The sequence below is a fragment of the Pleurodeles waltl genome, chromosome 6 (assembly GCF_031143425.1).
Source record: "Pleurodeles waltl isolate 20211129_DDA chromosome 6, aPleWal1.hap1.20221129, whole genome shotgun sequence".
Classification (NCBI taxonomy): domain Eukaryota; kingdom Metazoa; phylum Chordata; class Amphibia; order Caudata; family Salamandridae; genus Pleurodeles; species Pleurodeles waltl.
Genome location: NC_090445.1, coordinates 602,229,848 through 602,242,727, shown reverse-complemented (window position 1 = coordinate 602,242,727; position 12,880 = coordinate 602,229,848). Strand labels below are relative to the sequence as shown.

At 40.2% G+C, this 12,880-nt stretch overlaps 1 protein-coding gene across 2 annotated transcripts in view; it reads right to left on the bottom strand.

Moving 5' to 3' along the window:
- The window catches only part of BAK1 (BCL2 antagonist/killer 1), a 168,109-nt gene that overhangs the window by 81,926 nt on the left and 73,303 nt on the right, over window positions 1-12,880 (bottom strand). For both annotated transcript variants that reach the window (XM_069238859.1, XM_069238860.1), the window contains exon 3: window positions 3,055-3,196. In XM_069238859.1, coding sequence (XP_069094960.1) covers window positions 3,055-3,196 — 142 coding nt within the window. The remainder of the gene's footprint in view (window positions 1-3,054; window positions 3,197-12,880) is intronic.

The window sequence follows — 12,880 nt, the reverse complement described above, 5'->3', positions numbered from 1 at the left end:
ATTTACAGCAAATTGAAATAAAAACAAAGTGTTCAGATTCAGTGTTTATAAGCTGTTTCTAACAAAAATACATAGATATACTTCTACAACTACTGTCTAATAAATTTAAGGTATGCGCATCTAGTTGCTAAAAACATGCTTTGCATTCATTCAGTCTGTGAATTTGAACAAGTGCTTTGCCAGCGCCTCCCCATTACATGATTGCAAAGACTTGCATGGTGATTGAATGCTACTTTTTGCAACTCTGAATTGTGTGATAAGGTAATCCTGCATGCAAGCGCTTGATTATTCCTCTCTGGAGTATCTTCTTGGATGTATTAAAAAAGGGCTGGTTATTGATGGCACTCCACCCTGATAATTACATAATTTGATCAGCACAAACTATAATTTAAGTAAACAACTTATGGTCAAAGTAAACGTCAAGGTCACTCACTGCTCATGACCTAAGAAGCACATTGCCAAGCTCCTGCCATGTGAAGGGGACTAATAGAGGGACCCTACCCCACGGTTTTCGCAACTACTGCTTTCTTCACAGTACTTTCCTGTTCTTTGGTTCCCACTAAAGAGTGGCAAGCCCTTCTTCCTCAAAAACATTTTCCATAGTAACACTCAAGTCTAAAACCCACTGCTATTATTTAACTAGGGGTAAGAGGTTAATTTTCATTTTCATCTGTAACCCCAGGGGCCAGCTTTAACTACCTCTCTAACTGAATCCCGTAACACTGCCATCTTCACTATTCCATGCTTCCTCCAAATACTGATCTTCAGTTCCTTTACCAGGGCTCGAAAAATCATAAAAATGTTACTAGACCTGCAGGTCAAGTAACTTAAATAATCTACTCGACCTAACTGTAATGTACTTGACCCGTAAACGGGTCTCAAATTGTGTGATCCTAGGCAAATAGTTTACAGAGTCACCTTTTTCTTAATTCTCACATATGATTGCACCTTCAAATATGTGAGCTCAGCATTTCGGCAGTACAAAAAAACCTATTTTGTTTGATTAAGTAGACAAAAATTTGCTGCATGCATCGCAAGAACCTAGCCCACATAACCTAGGACTTGTTTTAGTTTACTAACAACATTGCCATCAGGGCAGGAGTGTTTCTCAGTTTGTTTAAACACTCAATTTTAATAAATATATTACTAAACCATGATGTGGTAACATAGTGTCATTTACACACAGTAACTTTCCAAGAAATGTCCAAAAACATCTTCACTAACTTGCAGCTTTACTGATACTACTATACTGACTATATATAGTGTTTTAACAATTTGTGAAAAAACGGGTTTCAGAAAATATATCTTTTGAACATCAACATGTAACATATTCTGATTTGTTTTCATCCTATTAAAATATTTTTTCACCACAAAGAAATATAAACAAGCATTTTCAATGCAATGGGTCTCGCATTTGTTCGAGTTAGAGCTAGTAGAATGCAAAAAAAAACGCAGCGCGATTGCGCAGCGTGGAAAATAAACAGATAAAGCAGTCCAGACTCCAGGCTGAAAACATCAAGCCTCGTATATTTTTGATACTTTACCGGTGCTGTGTAGGTGGGCTAAACACCGGAAAAGGCATGATGTATGAATGCCTTTCACAAATGAAAGCAAGTGGATTTTAAAAGGCAAGCCCACGAACCAATGTAAGTGACTGATGTGGCATGGGGGTAGTTTCAAGCCCAAAGAGAGATTACAGAATGGACCAAACACTTTGTGTTCGCCCATAAAAAGAGCTTTCACAAATACTGAAATATATTTTAAAATGTTAGCACAGTTGACATAGTCATTTAAATGTTGTGTGTTAGGAAAAACCTGACACCCTATATCCTTTTATTTTACATTCTAAACGGCAGGTGTCACAGTTCACCTTTCAAAGACCTGGAACTCTGCAGTCAGAAGGAAAATTAATTGTAAGAAAAACTGACTTTTGACCTCTGTCTGTGAATACAGAGCAAATGTGACAAAAAAACAAGATGTAAATGCATCTTATTGCCCCTCCACTTTTCAACTGGACAGAACACCTGTTCAGTGTCAACTTGCAAGAAGGGACCAGTAAGTATTAAAATAGCTCGATCTGATCGAATAAGACTTGTCAATGCCAGTGGTGGAGTGAACTCCTTAACCTTTATGATACATTTTGTATCAGTTTTGGGTGCAAGTAATCTTGCTTCTAACCTCATTGGTCCTCCACATCCCTCTTAGAAAGGTCTCATCAAACCTGGCATAACTTAAAAGCTGGAGACCCTTCCTCTCGAAGTACACAAAGCCTTTAGGTCCACAGCATTCCATTCATTCTTCATTCCAATTCATAGTACTTTTTGTGAGAACTAGGTGGCACTTTTTATAACGATTTAATCATTCAACAAGGAACTGTCACTGATATACCTATGGATGTTTGGTTATGTTTAATTCCCAATTCATGTACTGTGACTGACATTTCTCCACGCCAAGGTTGGTTAAAATGAACATCATCTGGGTGCTATATTATGGCCATTCACAAGATCAGAAACCTGTTGCATTTTAAGAGTAAAATAAAATGTCTTAATAGTGGGTCTTTTGTACCTCCATTGTAACCTGTATGCTTGCTTGCAACCAAACTATATGAACTCAGAGTCAAGTTTCCAGGTTCATGGAGCTTAGGTTGACATGTGACTTTCCTAGTTACACTGTCAAGCCCAGACAGGTTTTATGTTTCTTGTAAGGTTGCACTAACATCTTCAACTGTTCTGAGTTTCTGTGTCTGGCATGCCTATCTTGGGCCTAACAGAGAGCCTGATTTAAGAGTTTGATGGAAGGGGTTACTCCGCCACAAATGTGACAGATATCTATTCCGCTGTATTATGATCCCATTATATCCTGTGGGAATCTTAATAGGCAGACGGGACATCAGTCACAGTTGTGAGCGAGTAACCCATCCACCAAACTCTAAATCAGGTTGGAAGTGAAGTGTCACATGGTTCTTCGGGCACAGAATTGGAGTTTACAACCCACAATTTCTTATTCTGTAGGGGCTTTGATAGACCTTTGATTAAAAGATGGTGTAATACATACATGTTTTGGGCATCTGGAAGTTGCTCGATCTCTGGATCAACAGGGATACTGGCTATGTAGTCGGCCTGCTCCTGCTCCTGCTGATAGCGGAAGAAGGCATAACTCCGGAACACGTCTGCTGTTTGCTGAGCCACCTGTTCTTCTAAAAGGAAAAGTGAGGACAAGTTAGGGAGAAAACTCTTATGATGCTTTTCCGGTCATTAGGAAATGGATTGAGCAGGGCAGTGAAAGAAGGGAAAGAAAGCATGTGACATGGACCACTGTGACCAGTACAAACCACAGTAACTTTTGGGAAATGGCTTAAACCTTCAAACCTGCAGGATGTGAAACCAAAAATATTGGTGGGATCATGGTCCTTCACTGGTGTCGAAGACATGATATTCTGCACAGATCGTGATCCTTAGTCCTTCAGTCCTGAGTCCTTTGAATGTCAGCAAATCTTTAAGTCATTGTACTGCCATTGTATACAGATTATAAACTAAAACATGCCTATACGTTTTAACACAAAAAATACTTTTAAATTTGCTCCCATAGACCCCTAATTATTCCTGCTGTAGTCAATTATGTGCCATGTACTTCCAGATGACTACAGCAAAGCACCCTCATACTGATCTGTTCAAGCTGCTATTACAAAACAATTAAATAACATCAGATTAGCCGGGCCCATCAACTAAATATCTGGTATTTAAAGTTTGCTTCTACATTTAACCCCTTCACAACTCTTATCCTGCATACATAGATGTGTCATGAAATGCATCGGAATGCATTGACACCTGGCAAGTGTTTTTATTTTAAACAATTTCATTATTTTAAGCCATGAATACAATCAGCACAGTGTAGGCTTCACTTATTCATTTCCAGGTTCCCAAGCAAAAAGAGATTGATAACATGTCTACAGTCCATAAAAAGCTATCCAGACACTGGCAGAAAATCACTCCAGACTCTTCCGTCAAGGAATTCAAATTTACCGCCACATCAACAGATTCAGATGTCGCTCAAGCCTCAGATGACGATCAAGTGCTCTCACACTATCATAGAGTCCTAAAGTTGGCTCTCAACAAGATTGCCACTCTTAAACTATGTCTAAATTCCAAACACGGATCCTATGCGCACTGGTACACAGCAGAACTGTGGACAGAGAAAGCTGCTTGTCAAAAATTAGAAAGACGGTTGTGACAAACAAAACATATAACTGATAAGGAGGCCTTTAGAGCAGCCATAACACTGTACCACCATAATCATGTACCACCGTAACATAAGAAGAGCCTGGAAAACTTTTATCTCTAACCAAATTAATCAGGTCCGAAACTCATCCAAAGTACTGTTTAAAGTGCTTAATGCTTTCACAAACCCTGGAGCTTGCTCTCAAGATATACATGCATCACAACCACTCTGTGATTTCATGTCAATACAGGAGACTAGCATTATGCATTAACTTTTAGTTACTCTTTCTGAGCAGCAAAAAAACATTCAAAGTATCCAATTGAGCTTTAACCACATCATAATAGAAAAAAGAATGTTCAGTCCCATATAAGCTGTGTGTCCTCCATGTTCTCCCTCTTTTGTTTGCTGCTTCTAAGCAGATAACTATATGATTTTTTTCTTGTTAGGCATGTCTGAACATGTTTAGAAGAAATCAGATAGCATGTTGTAAGCATTACCCAATTCATGGGTAGGGTTGTGTGAGAAGTAGAATGTTTAAAGTATTTTATGTGTAAAACAAACTTTTTATATATCTTTCTGCGTCTGTTGTTTTGTATGAGTGCTGTATTGTTGTTTAATTGCATGTTGGACTGCTTGTGACCTCAAAGGCAACTCAGTCCGTGTAAGATGAAATTATAAAGATTTTTTAAGACTTACTGAATAGGGCCCGGGCGCTGACAGTTTTATGCGCATGCAGTGACAATGCGATGACATGCATTGTTCTCATCGCTCTTGCGGATATGAGGGGCAGGTGACGGGCCTGGAGCCTAGGCGTGACCAGCAGGTCGTGTGTGGGCTGAGTGACAAGGAGTGAACGTTGGGGCATTGGTTCAACGGTCACTGCCTCGTAAAGGACACATTTGGCTTATTTTTGTAAGGAAGTAGACATTGCTTTTTAGCAAATCAACTTGTTTCAAGAGCAGGTTGCTCTGCAAGGGCGTTTTCATAGCAAATAGTCACTGTTGATTGATTTGTTGCTGTGAATGAGAAAAACCTAACAGATCTCAGGAAATTCGACCGTCTACAAAAAATTGACAGGCAGAAGTGTATTAAATTTTAAGAAAAATGTCAGAATTAAATCCAGAAGAGGGAAGTCAGGAGGAATTAATCAGAAAAATAGTTTCTGAAGAATTACAAGATGTAGTACAGGAGTCTGTGAAACAGGTTTTAGTTAAAAGGAAAGGTAATGATGAGGAGAAGTTTTATTCTTTGTCAGAAGAATAGGATCGTCATAGGTGTCCAGGAGGAAAGTGTTTTCTCCAAAAGAAAGCACTTGCAAGAGATGTTAGGTAGGATTGGAGTCTAAGGCAGCTCACAAAGGAAGGGTACCCTATGAGGTACAAAAGAAAGTCAGCCTCGCTGAAAGAGAACATTGCTCTTTGAAAGTATTGGAATTGTAAATGATGACACTGAAGATAACATTGAAAACAAATATGTAGAAGAATATATTCTAGACCTAAAATATAAGGATGGTCTTGAGGAAAAGGTGGTTACTAACATTAAAAGGAAACTGTAACGGATCAAGTTGGTGAAAAGCTATTTAATCCAAAAGATATAAGACACTCAAGAGGGAAGGAATGGTGGTCACTGGACCATGTTGCCAAATATATAAAGGGAAGGCTACATAAGCTGTTAGAAAAAGGTTAAAGGAATGTGATGAGGGTGCAGTGTTCTAGACCTGTCATTGATGATAAGGTATCCATAACACCGAATTTAGACGCAGAGATGATAATATACTTATTTAAGCTGGGTAAAGATGTGAGGAAAGGACTAGAGAAGTCCTTGAATCAATGTCAGGATAAAGCACTTGACATTCTTGGATCACTGGCCAGGATATTTGATACTATTTAAAGGGAAAAGACTTAGATATACATCTGTTACACTGATTGTGTCAGAGAGCCATTTGATTTTTAGGGAACGCAAATGCGGGGCTTTTAGCAGAAAGAAGGAAGTCTGTCCTGATGTGAATTAGCCCCAAATTAGCTGCTTTGGAAAATAAGGAATCCTCGGAGCAGGCTAGTGGCCTACGTTTTGGAGAAGGGATGGTATAATCAAATAGTAGCTTTTGTGGACGGGCCGGTAGAAAGGGGCAACTTAATGGCCGGGCAGGATTCAGTGCCCAAAATCAGAAGCAAGGAGATGTGTTTTACAAAGGAAACCAAGGAGGATCTCAGTTTTATCCCCAAAGGGGGCGAGGTTGAGGTCGTAACAACAGAACCAGGGGTGATAATCTTAGACAATCTTAGAACCAATGTGAGTATGAGGAATATTTCTACTTCTATCCTGCCAAATGTAGGAGGAAGAATTAGGTTTTTCAAAGAAAACTGAGAGACAGTCACTCAAGATGTTTGGGTATTACAAACAGTAGATGGATATATAATAGGGTTTGAGCAAGAACCAGTACATGTAATACAGCCAAGGAAATTGGTATTTCAAAAACAATTAGAACGAACAGTTCAACAAGCGATTGCTCAGATGTTGTTGAAGAATGTGATTGTGGAAATAGGGAAGCAGAACAAGAATTTGTGAGTACATTGTTTTAGGTGGAAAAGAAGGGCAAGGGCTGGAGGTCAGTGATAAACCTAAGGAAACTGAATCAATTTGTAACTTGCCAGCAGTTCAAAATTGAAGGTTTCATCTTTTATGGGACCTTTTGCAAGAGCAGGATTGAACAGTAAAGTTGTATCTCTAAGATGCTAATTTTACAAATCTAATAGCAAAGAGCAGTCAGAAATACCTGCAGTTCAGGTGGAGAATTCAATGATATCAGTTTCAGAGTCTACCTTTTGGTCTTGCGTTGTCCCCTTGGTGCTTCACAAAAAAGTGATCAGAGAGGTAGTTGGTTTTCTCAGAGAGAGAGGAGTAAGGATGAATATTTATTTGGACGATATACTGATATTGAATTAGGATATCGGGGATTTAAAGGGACATTTATTCTTAGTGAAGGATTTAGTGGAGGATTTAGGCTTTATCGTAAATCAGGACAAATCTGTGTTGACTCCGATGAAGAGAATGGAGTTCCTGGGTTTCATGGTGGGCACAGAGTTGTGTCAGTTACAACTGCCAGAAAAGAAAGTGAAGAAAATAAGACAGGAAGTTCAGATATTAATGAAGAAAGAGCAGGTAAAACTGAGAAATTTAGTGCACATGATTGGCACTATCTTTGTCCATTGAGGCATTTTTTCCAGGGCCTTTGCATTACAGAGCTTTACAGCGTTTGAAGACTTTCGGTCTAAGAAAAGGATTATGGTATGGAAACTTAGTGCCTCTGTCTCAGGAGGCACAGGAGGAATTGATTTGGTGGAAAGAGAATTTGGACGCATGGAACGTCTGTGCGGTTTTTGGTTCAAAGCCGGATTTCATTTTAGAATGCAAACAGCTTTGGATGGGGTGCTTATTGTTTAGGTCAAGAAACTGGAGGAATGTGGACATTTTTTGAGAAAGAGAAACAAAAACTGCTTAGAATTGCAGGCAGGATTATTTGCATTACAGAGTTTTAAAAGAGTTCTGAGAGGCAAGTTTGTCCTGTTGAAAATGGACAATGTGACGGCTGTATCATACATAAACAATTTGGGAGGTCCCTTTTCCAAGAGCTTAGCAGAACTGGCAAAAGAGATGTGGGAATTCTGTTTAGAACACAAAATAAGTTTGAGGGCAGGGTATTTACCAGGACTTCAAAATGTTGTAGCTGACTGGAATTCACATCAGATGAAGGATTACAGCGACTGGAAACTGAGAGAGAATCTATTTGAGGAAATCTTGCAGACTATGAGACCTTTAGACATAGATCTGTCTACTTCCATACTAATCTTTCAGTTGCTGAACTAAGTCAGTTGGAGACTGGATCCAGGTGCATATGCAGTGGATGCGTTTATAAAGGACTGGAAGGGAATGAAAGGTTATGCACTTCCTCTGTTCTCTATGATTCAGAGAGTGTTGGTACAGGTGAGATGGCAAAGATGTCAATTAGTTTTGAGAACACCTTTTTGGACAACTCATCTCTGGTTTCCAAAGGTAATGGAGATGGCAGTGGAACAACAAATTTTATTAAGGTGTTGCAAATGTCTGCTGTCAGGTGTAGACAGCGAGGAGCATCCTCTGGTTGAGTCGGGTTATCTGAACCTTCTTGTATGGAGGATATCAGGCATTCCAGAAGACTCACAGAGCTTCTGGAGTCAGCTGCAGGACTACTGGATGAATCTTGGGCACCGGGTACCAAGAAAAGGTATAGAAGTGCAAGTAAAGTGTGGTCACTTTGGTGCTTGGAAAGGGATTTGGATTCCGTGGAGGCAGATGATGTTCAGGTAGAGCATTTTTTGGCTGAATTGTTTGATAAGGGTATATCTTATAGAAGAGTGAATTGTTATAGATCTGCAGTAGCTGCTGGTCATGACCTACACCAGGGTTTATCAATGCTCTAGTTTGCAGCGTAATGAAAGGGATTAATTTGAAGAGACAACCAAATTCGAAATATCAGATATTATGGAATGTGAATTTGGTACATGGGCTATTTCAGACCTGATCAGCCAATACGGATTTACAGGTAAGGGAACTTTCATGAAAGTTAGCAACATTGATTTGTCTTATATCTTTCAGAAGAGTAGCAGATGTGAAGGCTTTGGAAGTGTCACATAGGTTTTATCAACCAAAAGGTGTGTTGCTCAAAGTGTGTAAACGCACAAAAACAATGTATGGAACTAAATTTTACCCGTTCTTTGATGAATTTCCAAACCTTTGTATAGTTTGTTGCTTAAAAGAGTACAAGACTGGGATGCTGGAAAAGAAAGCGGCAGGAGTTGGCCAGCTTCTAATTTCATATGTGAAACCTTTTAGAGCTGTAGCTAATGCTAGCATTATCCCACCCACCCTTCCCTTGGAAGTGGTTGGGAAAGGTAATTCACCTTTGATTAGCAATGCGTAGCAATAGTGGTTTACAAATTGAAGAAACGCTTCATGTTTTAAGTTTAGGAAGGTTTAAGGAAAGTTTACAAATTGTGTTTTATTTTGCAGAGTCTTAGAAAGGGATGATCTCGGTGTAAGAATGGAGAGGGAGAAAATTGAGGACACAGCTTATATGGGACTGAACATTTTTTTTCTCTATTATGATGTTGTTAAAGTTCTATTGGATACTTTGAATGTTTTTTTGCTGCTTCGATGGAGTAAGTAAAAGTTAATACATAATGATAGCCTCCATGTCTTTAATAAAATCCCGATTCTTTATGCAGTAAACCTATAAGAATCACCATTCTCTGGCCAATCACTTCAAAGACAAAATCAAAGTAATCTATCAGAACTTCCCTAGCCCGCCTGAACAAGCATGGGTGGAGATTAATTTCGTCCAACCCCTCCCCATGACAGTGCCACCAGTTTAAGAAAGTTTAATGCTTTCTCACCTGAGCCATATTTAGAAAGCCCTTGCATTAGCCAAATCAGGCTCTTCTTTAAATATGCGCCCACCTAGGGTCTCTGCTGCTCTTTTCAATCAGCTCACTCCTGCTACCTGTTCTTTTTTCAATCTATCAGTAAACACTGGCAAAATTCCATTAACCTGGAAGGCAACTCAGGTCTTGCCGATTCAAAAAAAGGTCAACTTGGCACCGACCAACCTCACCAACTATTATCTTGTCTTGCTGCTTCCTTTAATGGGCAAGCTGCTGGAAGGACTAAAAAATCAACAACTCATGGAGTACCTAGAGATCAATATGATTCTGGACATGTCCCAATCTGGCTTTAGACCATCACAAAATACAGACACTGCATTGGTAGCAGTTACTGACTACATTAGATGCTCTCTCAATGATAATTTACTATTCATGCTCATGCTGCTGGACTTGGCCGCAGTGTTAGATACTGTGATTCATTCTAAGCTACTCTGCAGGATAAGGAAGATTGGAATCCACAGAACAGTGCTACACTGGCTTGGTGATTTCCTTTCCAACAGACCTCAAACCATCACTCTGAGTTCAAATAAGTCTGGCACCATAATGCTGAATAAGGGGGTGTCCCAGGTTCTTGTCTTATGTGGACAATACGCAGCTAATAATCTCCTTTGACAAAGATCTAATCAAAGCAAAATAATGCTTCTGACTTGGGATGAAAGCAATTGCTGCATAGATGATGGTGAACTGCCTCCAACCGAATGCATGAAAAACAGAGATTATGCTGTTTGGCAAGGCCCAAAAGCTTTAGGCCTCTGATTGTTGGCCTTATGAACTTGGCACAGCTCCATCGCCCAAACAGGTAGTCCAAAATTTTGGAGTCTGTCTTGACCAACTCCTTACCATGAAACAGCAGATTTTGTCCATCACAGGTTCCTTGTTTAAACCATGTACCTGCTAATAAGACCTTTCCCTTTCCTCCCACTCACAGCAAGGAAAACTCTGGTTCAGGTTCTTGTTATCAGTTGTTTGGATTATGGCAATTTCCTATTGGCCACTGCAAATGAGACGTTGTTATCAAAACTACAAGTTGAGCAGAACACAGCAGTCTGTTTCATTTACAGTCTCCCATCCAGGGCTGCATCCTCTCCTGTGGTCCCTAGACTGACTATCGGTCCGGAAGAGAATTGATTTTAAAATCTTCCTGCCTAACTTAATGCTCTGCTAGGGAAATGTCCCAACGACCTATCTTTGAAGCTTATTCGTTATTGCCCATCTAGACTCCCAAATACTAGTGGCAAAGCTTTGCTCACTGTTCCACAGATGAGAAAGGTCCATTCTGGGGGCAGGTCCTTTTCATACCTAGCCCCTCTCTATTGGAACAAGCTGTTGCTTCACATTCGTTTATGCACTGACCACTTTCTATTCAGGAAAGCACTTAAGACAGCACTGTTCTAACTTAGCTGGCTCCACTTGTCTGTGACCTGCTGCTGCGTCAAGATACCCCTTCCGGGGTGATTCATGCGCATTATAAATTAAAATAACATAACATAATATAGACATTTAACATAGACAGGAAGATTTGAAATAGATCACAGTGGTTACAACTGATAGTCCATATACACACATTCAGAAGGCAGGCACTGTTCCTTGCCCTCAGTGTGTCTTCAATGAGGATTAGTGGTTTGAGTTAAAGTCTTAACAACTTAACAACCTGCTGTTGTCAACCAAGATGGACCTGCAAGGGTTCTGGGGAAAAGGGGAGGTCGGTGGGCAGGAGCGTAATTGGGGGGTTGAAGAGAGCTTTAACACCCAGGTGCCCCAGTGGAGGGCATATATTAATCTGTATCGTCAGTTGCGCTGTCTGGGGGTGAGAGAAGACAATAAGCCAGGGTTGCAAGCCTTTGCCTGCCAGAGGCTTTGGTCACATAGTGAACAAGAGTATCCAATAGGGGCAGAATGTCTGGCAAGGCCCATGTCATGTATATAAATAGTCTACACCCACTTCTGCGCATCTGGGAACACTACATTGATCCTCTTGGGGTGAGATAAGCCCTGTGAAGAAAATAATATTGAATATGTTTGAACCTGGAATTCATGTAGACCAGCGGAGCTGCCTCCAGGATGTTGTCCCATTCTTCATCTGTATGTAGAGTAGCGATGTCATCTGCCCAGCAAGTTTGGAGGTCATGTATGTGTACCTTAGCTTGTTGCACCAGCAAATTATAGAATGTTGTCATTGCCCTGGTCTTTACCTGAGATCGTACATATAAGTTGCAATGCTGCATGTACCCGATGATCACTAGCAAAGAATCTCTAGTGGGAACGAATTGCAGCTCTGACGGAGCCACAGAGTAACAAATATTGGCAAAGGGAATAGGTTTCACCTATGCAAAATCTATTAGCTATGTCGATGTTTTTTTTACATATTGCATAGCAGTTGAGCTGCTATGCAACATGGCTTAAAGTAAAAGGCTTAAGGTGGAAAAACCGCAGCAATGGAAGAAATCAGCAGAAATTCCAGCATAACTTTGATACCTATATGCATGAGACAAAAGGTCTTCAGCAACACTAGAAATCAGGAGATTCTGAGACTCAAGAGCAATCCGCCTTGTATTTAGTATCCACAAACGTGACTGATGAGTTTCAACCATACAACACTACCTGCAAAGCAGAATCCTCCACATGCTGTCGACCACTGCTCTTGTTGAAGGTAGAAACACAATTGTGCCCAAGCTGAAAGAAACACGCCTTAAATGAACTTTGGCCATACCATGAGAAACGAGTGAAGCAAAGCATACGTGGTATAAATACCTGTACAAATGGTTCTGTGCCCGCCTCTGCATTTCAGTAGATAATTTTAAGTTTGAGTGGCACTGCCCACCCCTGCACAGTAGATAATGTTAGGTTTGAGTGGCACTGCCTCCTTAAGGCTGCAATGAAAGCATTGCTCTCTGTGCTATATTTGTGGTTGTCTGCAAATAAGTTTCCCTTGTCTGAGCAGGAAAGCATGCTCCAGGTAAAGAACACACACACAGACGCAGCCCTTTTGTTCTCAATTCCTTTGCTCTTTCAACATCCTCTTCCCGTGTTTTTTTTAGGGCACAATGCCAACACCCCAATCAACTACACAAGTACCACAAAGAAGGTGTGACTTAATATACATAACTTCCAAGTTTTAGGTTTGATTATGTGTGGCATTTCCATGTTTATCGTGTGTTTATATGTGACATTTCAATGCCATT